At 38.3% G+C, this 17,936-nt stretch overlaps 1 protein-coding gene across 1 annotated transcript; it reads left to right on the top strand.

Annotated features, from left to right (window-relative positions):
* The first annotated feature begins 14,402 nt into the window (after nt 1-14,402).
* On the top strand, nt 14,403-17,429 carry LOC131938997 (uncharacterized). Its single transcript, XM_059297235.1, has 3 exons — nt 14,403-14,928; nt 15,705-15,914; nt 16,943-17,429. Exons 1-3 carry the CDS (start codon nt 14,684-14,686, stop codon nt 17,427-17,429), a joined length of 942 nt encoding a protein of 313 aa, XP_059153218.1. The 5' UTR covers nt 14,403-14,683.
* The last annotated feature ends 507 nt before the right edge of the window (nt 17,430-17,936 follow it).

The following is a 17,936-nucleotide window of genomic DNA, read 5'->3' as shown; positions in this document are numbered from 1 at the left end:
GCGCGTTGTCGTGGGGTTAAAAAAATCCCAGGATAGCCCTGGACAAATCGTACGGTCAGACGCGCAAAATTCTATTTAGTGAACGACTAAAATACTACTTCTTATCCATAATCTATCACAATCTTTAAAACAAACGGGCACCGTATGCGGCGCCCTTGCGGTAGTATAACCTGGGACTCCCGAGATTGCCCTTTTATGTCCCTGACACATGGGTGGTCAATGAAGTGTGCTCGACCTCACTATTACAGAGAGTGATTAACATACGCTTAAGGCTTTCATACAATCGAGAAGAATCGCACCCTCCAAGGGCGCCACCCTTGCGAAATTAAAGAAAAAGATTCTTTTACAGAAACCTCTTCTGGAGTGTTCTTATCTACGACCCAAAGTTCCATAGCACTCTGGATGTACGGTGACGAACCGCATTCAACTTTTATTTTTTATATACCGTATATAGAGACAAATCGCAACCTCCCGTGGTGCCGCCCTTGCGAAATTTAAAATGATTTTTTTTTGCAGAACCATTCTAATTAACTCCTCAAAGTTTCCTGGCGATTGGATGAACGATGTCAAACTGCAATCGACTTTTATTTTCATATACCGTATATACAGAAAAAGCAAATGGCGCTCAGCCGGAGTGCCACCCCTGCGAATTTGAATTTTGTTTTTCATCGATGCGTTACCAACCATATAATGAAATTTCACATGTAAGTAAAAGATCTAATTCTCCACCTTTTGTCGAAATTTGAGTTATTTCCGTTGACCGGAAGTAGTAATTTACTCTATTTCCGATTTCTCAAAAAACGAATGTGAATATATAAAGTACTAATCATATACCGCACAATTATACACAGATAGTTAGGCCTTCACTTGGTGCGCAAATATTTTTTTCTACGAGATTCTATTCTTATTTTCAAAGTTTAATTAAGTAGGGCCTACTTAAAAATTTTTTTCATAAAAAACGTTTTAATAAAAAGGTTTAATATAGACTACTAAAGCACTAAAAAGTAGAAAATAAATTACACACTACTATTTAAAGAAAAGCGTGGGTCTCTTCCTAAACATTAGTAAAGGTATCCAATAAATACTAAAGTGGCCCACGCTTTTCTTTATAGTTATTTAATTTGTAGTGTATAATTTATTTTCTACTGTTTAGTGCATTAGTAGGCTACATAAAAGCTTGTTATTAAAACGTTTTTTTTAATGAAAAATTTGTAAGTACTTTACATGGTTTTTTTTACAATAGAATTTCATGACTAAAAACCATTCTAAGTTATTCTAAATTATATCCTATATAGTAAACAATCTACTATTTATACTTTCTCGTATAAAGAGTGGGCTATTACAGGAAGTATTAAAATCGTGCAATATATAGAAATCAAATAAAAAACAAATATTTTCAGTGGCAGCATTGGTACTGTCGAGTTCACAAATTATGAATGGCTGAAAAGTAGAAAATAAAACAACTAAATAGCGGCGTATGTTATGCCGCGGGTCGGCTCGTATTCTATATTTCTATTGCCCGACTACACTACAAATAGAATGCCAACGCTTATTGGTATATCAAAATATACGAAAAGGTTATGGGGAAATCTCTCCAGCTTTATTTACTATATACATTTTATTCCTAAACATTGAATCTAATTTAACCAACTCACTTAATTAAAAAGCTAAGTCGGCAGGAATCTTTAAAAACAAAAGGACCAACATATTTATATACATGGTAGCCATTATAATTATCTTAAAACGCTGTATATACTTATTGGGGAAAAAACTAGTTACAGTATTATTAATTTAAAAATACGAGTGAGAAGTGAAAATGTGGCTCAATAGCGCGCACCCCGTGTAAATCGTTTGCCTACGTCACCAGAACTGCGTAGAACGTAAAACCCAAAAGATAAATGGAAGTAGACCCAAAAATAACTCGCGGCAACAATGTCTCAAGGCATACATCATAAATTTATACTTGGATCTGTCTGGAGAATATGTCAAATGCACTTTTTTAAAAGCATTTATTAGAGGGGTGGGGGATGGGGGGGACGACACAGCACATCTCCCGCACCCAGAGGCGTAGCGACCCTTCCCGGCGCCCGGGGACAAACTTTCGATTTGCACCCCCCCCCCCCCTCAAACTTTCGATTTGCACCCCTCCTCGAACTTTTCATTTGCATCCCCCACTCAAACTTTCAATTTGTTTTTCCAACCCATTTTGGCGCCCCCCCCCCTCCTAAGGTCGGCGCCCGGGGACGTATGCCCCCCCCCCGCCCCACCCCCCTCACTACGCCTCTGCCCGCACCCCTCCTGTATCAAATGAAAAAGATTTCAAATAGAATTATATTGTTTTACCAATGACCTCCTCCCCCCGTTCCCCCTCCGTCGTCCCCCCCCCCCAAAGTTTCAAGTGCACCCCAACCCAAACTCCAGAGGGAAAAAAAAGTAACACTGGTCCCAGATCAGTTGAGATTTATCGTCAGCCTTCCCCAGTTGGAATCACAAGAAGTAATAATGTACTTAGGAAATATTAATTGCCTCGTGTCTTCGGGGGTCAAAGAATAATATACATTATGGAATGTTGACTAAAACACACCATCGAAGATTAATTCTATAATTAATGGTTTGGGCAAGGCGAATAAATTTGTTCACAACTTAGATTTGAGATTTCTTTAAAATGGGAAATGTTTTCTGTTTTTTCAACTGGTTGTGTAGTTTTAAAAACTTTTTGTGTGAGTTGATTGATTTCCACCAAGGGTGAAACTGACTAAATTAGTTTCATTCAGAGTTCGCCCCCCCCCCCCCCCCGAACAATTTTTACCGCCCCCCCCCCCCCCCGCCCCCAAACGAAATGATATTTATATAATTTATATAGAAAATATATACTTTTAACAGTGTCCGCCCCACCCCCCCTGAAGAAAAAAGTCTGGAAGAAACACTGGTTTCATTAGAAGCAAAGCCCAACCACACCTCTCGCCCTTCCAAGGCTTCCAGGCAGCATTGAATGTGTGTATAACCTCTCTCTCTCACTCTATCCCCAGCCAATCAAACTCTTGCAAGCGCAGTGAATGTTGTAAGCGGACAAATAAGGCTTTACTATTGTACTTGCAGTAGCGTAGCGAGGGGGGGGGGGGCGGGGGGGACATATGTCCCCGGGCGCCGACCTTAGGGGGCGCCAAAATGGGTTGGAAAAATAAATTGAAAGGTTCAGGGGGGTGTAAACCGAAAGTTTGAGGGGGGGGTGCAAATCGAAATCTCGAGGGGGGTGCAAATCGAAAGTTTGAGGGGTGTGATGACGCAAGATTACGTCAGACATGTTTAGCAGATATAGGTTAGCAGAAACAGACTATAGGCCTAGTTTGATTGGTTAGAGAGGCCAATGGGCGTACAGGGCTGACCGGTCACGTGGGACGGTCAGCTGACCAGTGAAGCGTTGGCCACTGTTAGGCCGAGGAGATCATGATTAGCTAGCGAAGGTAGAAGGTGTTAGGTTGTAGAATGTAGAGAACAGTTAGTGTTAGGATTGGTCATGGGAGTGCGTAGTAGTAGGTAGCATGTGGTATGAACAGTCAGTAGTAGAAGTAAATAGTACAGTGTAGATCAGTTAGGTAGAAACTTGAACATATATATCATTTTAATAAAGAACAATTATAGTTGAACTTGAACTGTGTGTTATTGGATTCATTCGTTCCGCCTTCTTAAAAATCCCCACCCTCACAACTGGTACAACAAGAAGAACTCAAACAAAGATTCATTTCGCTCCCTCACAACTGGTGGAGAGCGGGTCGAGGACAGGAAAGACAGTATATCGGGTTACTCATGACGGAGTACATCTGGTGTACAGCTTTCCTTAACTCATCACAACAGCGGGTTTCTTCAGCCGGGGCGAGTTTGGATTAACAACACAAGAAAACAGTCAACATGTCCAAAAAGATAAGTACCTTCCAAATTTTTTTAAACGTTTGGGTTTAGACTCGTGCTGGATATTTGGTACCAGCGGTTTTTCTGCCTCTTTCTTATCTGTTTCTTCAACCACACTACCTTTAAAAATGCCTCCACTGTACGAAGTGGTCCCAAAAACTGAGCCCAAGTCAGGCCTAAAAGAGTCAGGTAGAATTGATGACTCGTTGCTATTCTATAAATGTTCAGAATACAGTCAAAGTGAAAAGCAATTCAAGAACTATTGAGGATCAAGATATTCTGGATGAATTGATTATTAGGCTTGGACAATACACGACAACAGAAAATCGAGACTGGTTATTAACTGTTAAAGAATTTGACGCAAAAACTCTAGATGATCCAGATGCTATGGAAGATTTGATCAATAGAATTGTAGATAACAAGGTAACCAAGGATCCAGACTGCTTGTTAAATGAAGAAGAATATGATGCTAAGAAAGATGCCGAGTTAGCAGAGAAACAAAGAGAAGCAGAAACATATATTGCCGGAATTAAAGAAGAAACAGAAAGAATTCGTAAAGAAATAGAAAAAATGAGAGAACTTCGCCAAGCCAAACAAGAAACGGTGCAAAGTTTAGATACAAATAATAACAACCAGATAGCCGAAACATTTTACTATTCCTACGACTCAGATTCAGATGACACGTCCAGTGAAGCAAGCGAAATACCTACAACAAAAAGTGAAACACCACATACACCCCAAAAACATAATACGGCAAATCACACCATTCAGATTAACTACAGTCAACAAAAACACAATTACAGTGTCAGATGCTACTATTGTAATAGAACAGGCCACAAACAAATAAATTGCAGAATACGATATTATGATAGACGCCAACAAGATGCACAACGCAACAGAACACAATATAGGCAGATAAATAGAATAGCTTTTATGTCATCGTTTACAGAAGCCAGTAGAAGAACAGACATATTTACATCAAAAGTCAATAACAAATACGCCACAGCAATTAGGGATACACACTGCTCCACAGTGGCAGTACGTAACACACTCGTACAACACCACCAATACACAGGCAGAACACAACGTGTTCACAGTTCAAGAGGCAGCACATATGTTTGGCCAACAGCAATAGTCACCATAGCCACACCCTCAGCGTGTAAAACAGTTGAAGCAGTTGTTTTCAAAAACGGACCATACGATATGAGCCACACGCGACAAATAAACAAGCAGCCCAGTATTCGAGACAACGAAAAAGTAAACACAAAAGTAGACGAATTGCAATTCAAAACGGACAAGTTGATAGAAAAAGTTAACGAGGTTATTGAGGATCATTCTATAAAGACTACCGAGATTGGTGCAGATGTTCTTAACTTAAGACTTCAGAACGACACAGTCAGTAATAGATTGCTGAGATTAGAGAAATCAGTAAACAAGGAATCAGAGGAATATGTAACAAGGAATTTGATAGCAGACAGAGAGCACGGTTACTCCTGGTCAGCCTTAAACCAGATGACCCCATCAACACACCTACACAAACACAAGTATAGTAATCATAGACCACGTGAAAGCTCACAACACCTTTGTCGACACCGAGCCCCGCCCTATCGGTCCTAGTGAGGTATATTAAGGCCTGGATAGAATTTGACCCGGAACGCCCCCACGAATGTTTTTGAACATAGGACTAAAGTCAAGTCGAGTTTTTTTTCTGTTAATCTAAGTCGCCGAGAAATCGGCGTGAAGTCAAAGAAGTCATTTAAAGTCAATCGAGGTCAGTCAGCGATGTTTATGAAGTCAGTGAAGTATAAGTCAGAGCTGAAGTCAAAGAAGTTATTTGAAGTCAGTCAAGTCAGTCAATAAGTTATTGAAGTCGTAGTTAAGGTCATAGTGACGTAGTTGAAGTCATGTTGCAGTCAAAGAAAAGTCTTTGAAGTTATATTAAAGTCGTTGAGGTCATAGTGAAGAAGTGAAATCGTCGAAGTTATAGTGAAGTCTTTGAAATCAAATTGATGTCATTGAAATCATTGAAGTCAAAGTTAAAGTCTTTGAAGTCATATTGAAGTTGTTGAAGTCAAAGTGAAGTCTTCGAAGTCATATTGAAGTTGTTGAAGTCAAAGTGAAGTCTTTGAAGTCATATTGAAGTCGTTGAAGTCAAGGAAAAGTCTTTTAAGTTGAAATTAAGTCTAAAGTGAAGTCAGTCGTTAAATTGAAGTCAGTCGAGTTACTGAAGTCAAAGTGAAATAAGTCAAGTTACTGAAGTCATAAGTGAAGTCAGTCAATTAAGTCAAGCCAGCCAGATTTTTGTCAGAAGTCAGATAGTGAGAGCTGCTCCACTATACGATCACGTGTTGAAATGGCACGATACACACTCACATGTCTATTCTTTTTGTGAAGCTATTTCTAAGCTCTAGTAGTGTTACGTCTATTGAGTTTATTAGGCTTTACAGATTGTTGTAGATTAGAGTGAACTGATTTTTTATTTGGTTAATTTTGTAATGTTATATTTGTATGCTGTATGTACCGCCAGACAATTGTTCAGCACGTATAAATTTGGGACTGAGTTTTTTTTTATGGAAGGTACCTCTGTCTGAATACTTGTCTGCGCGGGCACTAAAATGTTCACATAAAGCCATTGCTCATCGTCTCGTAATACAATTTTCAGACCCACTACGCTTATTCAGAATCAGACGAGATGAAGCAAACACTTCAAAGAATGCCGCCACCTGAAGCCCTGATTACGTTGAATTACCTGGACAGCGAACAGCCCTGCTTAACAGAGAATTGCCCTGGTCAAGACAGCGGACGCATCGCCACCGCTTCGCCCCCGCACTGGGGTTGAATAACAGACCGCCAGCTACATACACCTACGTCGGCAGATACAAAGGGTAGAAGACCCATCGTCCAAGTTCCCAGCGTCGAAATGTTACGTCATTGTTCGCCACCGCATCAGACAGCTCCAGTTCATCGTATAACCACTCTGCGTGGACGTCTCAACCAGCGTTGAGTTTGTTGCGTCATCACATTGACCAACGAAAGTTACGCCTATACCCGCCTCACGGGAATTTACATCAAAACTCGCCACAACCCACCCACCACAGAGGAACGCCAGCAATTACATAACACGTACACATACACTTACACTGCTCGCAGAGCCCGTTCAACCAGTTACACATTCTACTAAGATTAGCTCAAGGCCAGTACACGATAACCTGGCCAGAACTGAGTTACACATGATTGAATTCACACATACCATAACATAGACATACATTAGCAAGCAGAGACACCAGTCACACCACAAGATTTCAGGAACTAGAACAATGACATTTCTTTCAAGAACACAGACACAAGAGTTTGTTTTTGTAAACTGTGCTGTCCCATTTTTTATTTGATTGATGTTAGGGATAGAATAGAGTAGTAAGATAGATAGTTGTTGATGTATTAGATTAGTAGTAGACGCTGAAAAATATAATTTGTCAGCTACAGAAAGGGAGGGAGATATGTGATGACGCAAGATTACGTCAGACATGTTTAGCAGATATAGGTTAGCAGAAACAGACTATAGGCCTAGTTGGTTGGTTAGAGAGGCCAATGGGCGCACAGGGCTGACCGGTCACGTGGGACGGTCAGCTGACCAGTGAAGCGTTGGCCACTGTTAGGCCGAGGAGATCATGATTAGCTAGCGAAGGTAGAAGGTGTTAGGTTGTAGAATGTAGAGAACAGTTAGTGTTAGGATTGGTCATGGGAGTGCGTAGTAGTAGGTAGCATGTGGTATGAACAGTCAGTAGTAGAAGTAAATAGTACAGTGTAGATCAGTTAGGTAGAAACTTGAACATATATATCATTTTAATAAAGAACAATTATAGTTGAACTTGAACTGTGTGTTATTGGATTCATTCGTTCCGCCTTCTTAAAAATCCCCACCCTCACAACTGGTACAACAAGAAGAACTCAAACAAAGATTCATTTCGCTCCCTCACAAGGGGGGAGGGTGCAAATCGAAATCTCGAGGGGGGGGGTGCAAATCGAATAGTTTGTCCCCGGGCGCCGGGAAGGGTCGCTACGCCTCTGTGTACTTGTGATTTTTTTTAGCAAGCTCTAATTTATGTATGGTTGTATGAATGTTAATATAGTTCCATGAATAATGATCTCAGATAAAATATCTCAATGAGAATTAATCTCAGAACAAATATCTCAATGATAATTGATTTCAGAACAAAATACCTCAATGAGAATTGTGCTCAGGAAAAAAAATATCTCAATGACAATTGATCTCAGAACAAAATATCTCAATGAGAATCGATCTCAGAACAAAATATCTCAATGAGAATCGATCTCAGAACAAAATATCTCAATGAGAATTGTTCTTAGGAAAAAACAATATCTAAGTGAAAATTGAACTCAGGACAAAATATATGTCAATGACAATTGGTCTCAGGACAAAATATCTCAAGTTTTCCACAATTGAGTTTTTTTTTTTTTATTCTTGTTGAAATCAACATTAAATTTAATTAAAATATATATTCACTTTTGATTAAGTTAAAATAAATATAAGGCGTATTTAATGGGATACCATGATAAGATTACCGCTTCAAATATTACAACATTGTAATGTAAAGTTTCCCTTTCAAACCTGACGGTCTATGGGGCAAGTGAAGTAGAGTTCACTTGTTCACTGTGACCTCGGCATATGAAGAGATAGTGTGGTCAGCGCTATGCCCAGCCGCCTTTACTTTCCCTAACGTGAGTTAGGTACCCATCAGAGTTGGGTGGACTCAGTGACGGTCTACTTTCTACTGATTTTAACAGGGATTCGAACTCGAGACTTACGGATTAGAAGTCCAGCTCTCTACCGCTAGACCACTCCGTCCCTTGTCATCGTAATGAGCAATTATGTTTTTCTTCATCCGCATTATTAGCAAACGTACTGAGAACATTGACATGTGCAAATTACAAAATGATACAAAATAAATGCTTCTTCGGTTCTCTTTCATTTAGATCACTTTAATAACCTTTGTTAGGTTTGATATTCTCAGTTAGTTAACACGTTTATCAATAATTACGCATTGTTTAAAAAAAACCTGGAAATAAACCCCTTGGACTTATCCCCCACCTCCACCCAATTAAGCCCCCCTGAAAATTAACCCCCCACCCCCACCCGCTACATAAACCCCTGAACACAAACCCCCGCGATATAAACCCCCATGGACACCCCCCCCCCCCCTTATTGGCGGTTTATACAAGGAAAATCCAAAGATGAGAACCAACATTAATAATTAGAAACAAAACAAACGTTTAAAAAAAACAGTATTTTATACGTTAAAAAGAGAGCTTGTTAGCGATACCTTACACATACTCTATGAATACTCATTACAATTTTTAACAACTGTTGAAATTCGAGCGCTTTCTGTTTTTGGTAAACAGTGACCTGAATTAATCTGTGTACAATAAACAACCTAGGGCGCTTGTTACTTTTTAGTAAAGTCAATGAATATCCAAGAAATTCAACAAACACCAAGCTAATTATTGTAATTAAAAAGAGTGTTAAGGCATCATCCTGACATTGCAACAGTTTGACTTTTTTTTTTTGTTAGTTATTCTGCTCATCCCATCCTGATGCTAACTGACCATAATCCACTGACCTTCCTAAATAAGATGAAACTAAAAATCAGAGGCTACTCCTTGGAGCTTATTGCTACAGGAATACAAGTTAGACATAAGACACATAAAGGGTAGTTGGACATATGACACATAAAGGGTAGTTGGACATATGACACATAAAGGGTAGTTGGACATAAGACACATAAAGGGTAGTTGGACATAAGACACATAAAGGGTAGTTGGACATAAGACACATAAAGGGTAGTTGGACATAAGACACATAAAGGGTAGTTGGACATAAGACACATAAAGGGTAGTTGGACATAAGACATAAAGGGTAGTTGGACATAAGACACATAAAGGGTAGTTGGACATAACACATAAAGGGTAGTTGGACAAGACACATAAAGGGTAGTTGGACAAGACACATAAATGGTAGTTGGACAAGACACATAAAGGGTAGTTGGACATAAGACACATGAAGGGTAGTTAGACATAAGACACATACAGGGTAGTTGGACATAAGACACATAAAGGGTAGTTGGACAAGACACATAAAGGGTAGTTGGACAAGACACATAAAGGGTAGTTGGACAAGACACATAAAGGGTAGTTGGACAAGACACATAAATGGTAGTTGGACAAGACACATAAAGGGTAGTTGGACATAAGACACATGAAGGGTAGTTGGATATAAGACACATAAAGGGTAGTTAGACATAAGACACATACAGGGTAGTTGGACATAAGACACATAAAGGGTAGTTGGACATAAGACGCATAAAGGGTAGTTGGACAAGACACATAAATTGTAGTTAAACAAGACACATAAAGGGTAATTGGACAAGACACATAAAGGGTAGTTGAACATAAAACACATAAATGGTAGTTGGACATAAGACACATAAAGAGTAGTTGGACATAGGAAACATAAAGGGTAGTTGAACATAAAACACATAAATGGTAGTTGGACATAAGACAAATGAAGGGTAGTTGGACATAAGACACATAAAGGGTAGTTGGACATAAGACACATAAAGGGTAGTTGGACATAAGACACATGAAGGGTAGTTGGACATAAGACATAAAGGGTAGTTAGACATAAGACACATAAAGGGTAATTGGACATAAGACACATAAAGGGTAGTTGGAAATAAGACACATAAAGGGTAGTTGGACATAAGACATATGAAGGGTAGTTGGACATAAGACACATGAAGGGTAGTTGGACATAAGACACATAAAGGGTAGTTGGACATAAGTCACATAAAGGTAGTTGGACATAAGACACATAAAGGGTAGTTGGACATAAGACACATAAAGGGTAGTTGGACATAAGACACATAAAGGGTCTAAACAACTTCGTGGTCCATGCTTTGTCTCGGTGTTAAGCAACCAGTTGTTTTGGCATGAATTACCTTTATATATTGATAGCTAACTAGACACCCCGAAATGGTAATTTTTTGTAAAAGATTTATTATGTGTACGAAATGAGTACTTTTTTTAAAGGGTGGGGGGGGGGTGACGGTTGTCTTTAAGAAAATGTGTAGGTACTAAGAGAGAGAGAGAGAGAGAGTGTGTGTGTGTGTGTTTGTGTGTGTGTGCGAGTGATCTCACCTTGAAAGTGGTGTGCTAGCGGGAGAAAGTGTGTGACCTAGAGGGTGAAGAAATGTTGTGTGGCGTCAACACAGTGTAATGTCTCGTCAGTGTTCGTTGTTTCATATTTTTTTCTTGTGGTTGGTGAAAAATTACACGTAAATGATACATATTCTCTTTGTGGGTTGTGTTTTATTTACTATTGTTACACGTGACCCAAACGAGCCTAAAAAAATTAATACCTACTAAACCAAGTGTAACAATGTTCTCTTAGAGTATTTTTACTTATCGAATTAATGGAATTCGGGATAATAATTGTAATTCTTTTATAAATGTAAACCAGTCCAAAGCAGTGTTTCTTCCAGACTTTTTTCTCCGGGGGGCGGTGAAAAATTTTCGGGGGGCTTCGAAGAGATGCCTGGAAGAAACTCTGGTGCAAATATATATATATATATATATATATATATATATATATATATATATATATATATATATATATATATATATATATATATTATGACCCCCCCCCTAAACCCCCCCCTGCCTACGCCACTGTTCTGAACTAGCATTTCGAAGTATTTCTTGGAACATTAGTGTTATAATTTTTTATTTGACATTTTCCGATTTTTGTTCGAGACTTTTTTTTAACTTGTTTCGCGTTTCCCCAGCCAAAAAATGATCTTTCAGACTTGGCCCTGATATAGCATAATTAATCTATCCCTGTTTGTCCCCTTTACATTCAGCCTACGCCATGGTGATCAATGGAAAGTCAAATAGTACGCGAACCCAATAACAATAATAATAGCACACAGAGGCGTAGCTGGGGGGTGAGGGGGAGTGGCCGACCCTAGGGGGGGGGGGGCGCCAAAGGGGGTGGAATAAAATATTTATGCTGCAGTTTTACGTTGTAAATAGTCTAAGTTAATAAATTTACTGGCCGCAAGCCTTTACACGCTGATTTAACTGTTTTCCACCTTGATTGTGTAACTGTAAAACATATACGTCATCAAACATATACGTTGTATCAGCCTACAACCCCCCCCCCTAAAAACTGCAATTGAATTTTTCTTAAAAAATCGGTATTTTTCACAAAATTTTGTCTGAATTCTGTCAACATTGAGTATTTTAATCAACTCCTATTATAAAACCGTTTTCTAAAACGCGAAATAACGGCTAAAACTCGTTTTCTAACCTTACTTTCATGTATATGCAAAAGTGTGACGTCACACCACCTGAACCCCCCCCCCCCCCCCCTTACCCTCATCGCACGCCGTCAAAAAATTACGGACACCCCTCCCCCCTTCGAGTGTGACGTCATTTATGGACGACCCCTAACACAAAATTAATTAAATCGTCGTCTTAGTTTACCCATCCCGTTTACAGCTTTTTTTTCAAAAACAAAGCTTCGCCTACTCTGGTTCTAATTCGTGGAACAATCTTAATAATAAAATAAAACCATCCATATCTGAAAATATATTCAAATCTAAACTAAAACAACAATTATTTAATGACCTCCTTAACTGACTCATTGCAACATTTCTCATTCATCTATGTAACTATCATATTCTCATTTTATCTTATTATGTATTCTAACTATGTAATTTTATTTCTTTACTCCAAATCTTTGAATGCTATGTTACTGTTATGTGTTTACTAATTGCTTTTCATTACAATGCTGTTATTATGTTGTTGTTTTTTATTTGTTTTTTTTTTTTTTCTAAACCGGTCAATGGGGAAAAAAAGGCATCCGTGCCTACTGTTGTTACCGTTATTGAATAAATTGAAAAAAAATTGCCCTTGATGAATGGCAAACGAGAAAGTACCTGTATTTTAGGCAGGACATCAATTTCTACTAACAGACGCTGTCTAATCACCGGCTTCAGAAAACGTCGTGCTGAGGACAAAATGTAAAAAACATTTGTCTTGCTGGGTTTGAGATCACAGAGTAGCTCGTCTCCATTGTTGGACATGTTATATAATCATAAAAGAACACATTTAATAACGAAGAAGCATAGCACCAAAAATCTAAATTACATTATTAAACCTAAATAAAAAGCAAAACGAATACAGCTTTCATTATTTGAATTCAACAGTTCAGTGTATATCTTGAACAATGCTGTCATTAATGAACCAAATGTGGGCAGTGTTTCTTTCATGCATTTTTAGGTGTGGGGTTGGGGGGCACCCCCCCCCCCCAAGCAATGCACGTCTAACTCCCCCCCCCCCCCCCGCTCCCCCACCTGAAAAAAAAAATTTATATAGAAAATATATACTTTTACCAGAGTCCGCCTCCCCTCCCCACCCCCATTGGCTATAAGTTTTGATACTTTCAATTGCAGATACATCTTTAGAAAGTGTTTTTGTACATTTTCCTCCAATTGTTGTTTTTAAACATATGATAAGAGATATAACGTGACTTAAAGAACTGCGCAGTCTGCTGCAGTTTCCGCAGGTTGCTGTAGCCCCAGAGGCGTCGCGAGGAAGGGGCGGGGGTGCGAGCAGACACTAGGTGACACCATTTATAGGGGGGGGGGTGTGAAACTAAGATGAAAAATTGCAAAATATATTGAAGGAAAATGCTTTTAACCAGTTCAGTTAATGAATAATTAGAGTTTTAAAATCTTCACATTGCCATCTCAACAATAAATAATCACACCCATATATATATATATATATATATATATATATATATATATATATATATATATATATATATATATATATATATATATATATATATACATATACTTTGGTGTGTGTAGCGGGTGAGGGGGGGGGGGGGGATGACAACATGAAGTGCCGCACCGGGTGGCACCCGACCTAACGACGCCACTGCTGTACCCTGCTCAAACAAAGTAGACATCATTTTCCCATTTCAGTCCCAGAGAATCGGGCATAGTGTATATAAATTGTCTTTCAAACGTTGCAAAAGGAAATTTTAAAGAAAAAATAATCTTGGGTTAACTTTTCAATGTTATTCGGTCGAGAAAAAAAAACTTAAACGAAAACCTAGCAGTAAAAAAATAAGTAATGCCATTCACTTTACTTCTTAAAATTTGCCGCTTATGGCCTCAACTAAATATGAAACAATTTTATTTAATATCATATCTTAGTGGTATAGTCTTTTGGTAAAGAAGAAAAAAATAAGTAAAATATTAATATCTACTGCAATATGTTTGTTTTAAAATACATTAAACGGTTTTACAGCACACTTTCGCCCGTCAACCTGTCGTGACCTACTTTAAGGGCCTAGTCACACGAAATTCTCACCTGTGTCACCGCGTCGCTTCCGTCTTTTGAAATAAACACACTGGTCACAAAATATAAGCAATACCGCCATATTGATAAGGGCACCAAATGCGGAAGTGTTCATAAAACAATGTTATCGGTTTGATTTGTGTTTATTTATTTTAAAATTCAAAGTTAAAACAGCTGTATAGCTTCTTCGTCGAATAGGCACTAAACAACGAACTCGAGGATCTTTAAAAACAATGTTGTAATAAATTTAGCTGTGTTTAATTCGCGAGTAAATTAACAAACAAAAGTTGTCAAAACTTGGTCGTCCTCGTATTCATCAACCATGCCTAGGATGGGACGACTATTCCTGGTGTTGTTCGTCAGCTGTTGTGCCGTGTATTTGGTGAGTTCGACGCCCTACGAGTGGATGAAACGGGACAGGTGGGATGAGATCAACGACATGTTCTCCAACGTCTCGGCCCAGAACTGCCGATCCAAAGACAAGGAGCAGCTCATGTTGCCCATCGACACCATAGCCGCTGTGCCAAAGTACAATCAGTTGCTGAGTTCCAAGACTTACTCCAACAGGTAAACCAGGCATAGGTGTTGGATTAGACATAGTCGATACATACAATAATAGGTAGACCTAGAACTAGAACACAAGCCGGAGACTCTATACTCTATACAGTCTATCTAGAATCTAGATGGGAGCAGGACATAAACTCACCCCCCCTCAGCAATTACCCCCCTCCCATTTAGGGTTAGATGTAGGTTTAGAGTTGGGGTTAGGATTGATTCTGGGGTTAGAGTTAGCTATAGGTTTGTTGTTAGGTTCAGGTTTCTTCAGCATGGGGGGGGGGGGGGGGGAATGTCTAAGACCCAGATCTAGGCTCAAAACACACACAGCATTGCTGTTAAATTACGATTTAAATTAAAAGGTAGGTAGGACACGTGTAGATACCACTACTAGATATTGAGTACATTTCGCAACACTAACTTAACTACAGACAATAGACATAAAGATTTAGGCAGGGCTTCACAAGACATTTTTTTCTTGTGTTATAATTAAAAAGAAAAATGACTGGTAAAAACCCCTCGAAATTTCTCAATTGGCGAGGGTGCACCTTTGTACCAATGTGAAAATTTATATATTTAAATGGGGGGGGGGGGGGCAAAAATTAATAATTAGCCTCGGGTGCCGGATATGGTAGCCTATTACCACAATGACGGGCTTAAAAAATAACTAAAAAATTAATAATTAGCTTCAAGTGCCGGAATTGGTAGCTTATTACCACAATAATGGGCTTTAAAAATAACTGTTTTTAATAACAAACTCCATTGGTTTTTTTTCTCTCCCTCCACAGAACCACCCTGCTTCATGTCCACAACATGGCGTTGAACAGGGCCTTCTTCTACTCCCTGATCTACCAGAGGATGAACAACACCTGGGACTTCTCTACCCAGCCTGGCCTGATGTACATATACATGTCCGCTGCCGCAGACATCTCGGCTAGCGCTGGATTTATCAACGGTTCCGGGTTGTTCTTTGACAATAATTGTTCTTACCCCAATTGGTAGGTAGCAGCTGAATCGTACAGTTATACAGCTTAGCTAAGTATTGATAGCTTTTAGCCAACGAGTACACTTTAGTGTGGTTTTTAGATCACTAGTAATTAAATCACACTTTAAGTGGTATTGATAGCTTATAACCAAATCATTTGACCATAGCTTATTGCTTGTGATAGACAGTCTTTGATCCATGGTTAACCTAACTCTTTTTTTGAATTGAGTTTCATGGTTGGGATGTTACTTGTAGTGAAAGACTTAAGGGTTAGGTGTATACCTTGTTAAAGCAGTATTCTCATGATGATACCCTGACCCATTGTTTTGAGTCTTTTATTTTTACTGTTGAATTTTTAATTCACCTGTTTAAAACACACACAAAAAAATTATTTTTTTTGCATATACCCAGTCAAATGTTTTGGTTTACGTTTGTATCTAATTATAATGTTTTTTAACTATATTTGTTTAATCTTATCATTTATTTTTTTTTTTTTTTTGCATATCCAGTCAAATGTTTTGGTTTACATTTGTATATGCAATTTTTTAATTTTTTTTAGCAATTTTTATTTAATCTAATCAATTAAATATTTTTTGGTGTGAATAAACCCAGACAAATATTTTGGTTTACATTTGTATCTAATTATATGTTTTTCAACACTATTTGTTTAATGTTAACAATTAGGCCAACATATTTGGGTTTTTTTTCATGATATACCTAGTCAAGTGTTATGATTTACAGCAATGTCTAATTATAATTTTTTCTTAAACCATTTTTGCTAAATCGATTAAATATTATCCATTAAATATTTATTGTTTAACATAAATCCAGGTACATAACTTTATAAATTTTTTTAAAACCATTTTTGCGAAATCGATTAAATATTATCCATTAAATATTTATTGTTTAACATAAATCCAGGTACATAACTTTATAAATTTTTTTAAAACCATTTTTGCGAAGTCGATTATATATTATTCATTAAATATTTGTTGTTTTAAATATTATTCATTAAATATTTGTTGTTTAACATTAACCCAGGTACACGACTCTAGAGTTCAACAGAACACTCAACCTGTTTGGGCCCAAAGCCTGGAGGGAGGACGACTACAACGAACCTACAAACTACCTGAGAGAACCCACCAACAGCACCATCGACATCTGGGACTTGGCTGCCGGCAACGCCCGCAACTACACCGACAAGAGGTACAAAGGCAACCCCTGGGTAGATTTCTGGCTTCCCGACCTGAAGGCAGATACAGACTCGACCAGGAAGTTCACCTATTCCGTGGCTATCAAGTACTCCAACACTACGGGGAAATTCACAACCGATGCTTTTGAAGAGTTCAAGTTCTTTGGTCCCCAGCAACCTGGTAGTGAGAGCAAGGACGAGATGTTGCCTGTGAGGATTACGCGGCCTTACTTTGATTGTGGTCAGTCTAACCGCTGGATCGTGACGGCCTCGAGTCCTGTGGTTGAGTTCATGCCCAGATATTCGAATTTCACCCACTTGAGGAGACCAAGGTGAGTGTCGAAATAGTAATTTGATCTGCTATCGTAAGCTTAAAATGTTTTTTTACATATTGTTATGGAATGGACTCACAGGGAGATAACCCACTTTCATATTTAAAGCAATAATGTAGTTGCTTCCCTTTAGTTATGTTAAAGCTTTAGCCAATAAAATAAATGCAGGGTATGTAATACTATGAACAAGGGTATATTTTATCATCTCACTTTAAGACTACGAATTATTACATGTGATTGTAGTGACTGATTGGCATTTGTTTTGTTTTTTGGAGGGATCATTTATCAGTGCTATTTACACTATTTTCAGGGTTTTAAATCTGTTATGTCTCTTGCAAATCAGTTTACTCAGTTCAATGACACTCTTAATGTCTTTGGCTTCCATCAAACCATTTTTAAAAAATTTTGCCCAGAGATATTCTATAGACGTGGGTGTAAAAATAATTCTGTGGTTTTAATTCATTAACATTGTTTTTTTCTAGTGGTCTGTAATTTAAACTTTTTAAAACTA

The sequence above is a fragment of the Physella acuta genome, unplaced genomic scaffold (assembly GCF_028476545.2).
Source record: "Physella acuta isolate Inbredline_101_S28 unplaced genomic scaffold, ASM2847654v3 ptg000262l, whole genome shotgun sequence".
NCBI classification, from domain to species: Eukaryota; Metazoa; Mollusca; class Gastropoda; family Physidae; genus Physella; species Physella acuta.
This window is presented reverse-complemented; position numbering and strand designations above follow the sequence as displayed.

What these genes read in the sequence shown, in the direction of transcription:
- LOC131938997 (XM_059297235.1), top strand. Translation starts at nt 14,684, where the DNA reads ATGCCTAGGATGGGACGACTATTCCTGGTGTTGTTCGTCAGCTGTTGT. An exon ending in TCCAAGACTTACTCCAACAG is followed by an intron (nt 14,929 to 15,704) that starts GTAAACCAGGCA and finishes CTCCCTCCACAG; the next exon opens with AACCACCCTGCTTCATGTCC. An exon ending in AATTGTTCTTACCCCAATTG is followed by an intron (nt 15,915 to 16,942) that starts GTAGGTAGCAGC and finishes ACATTAACCCAG; the next exon opens with GTACACGACTCTAGAGTTCA.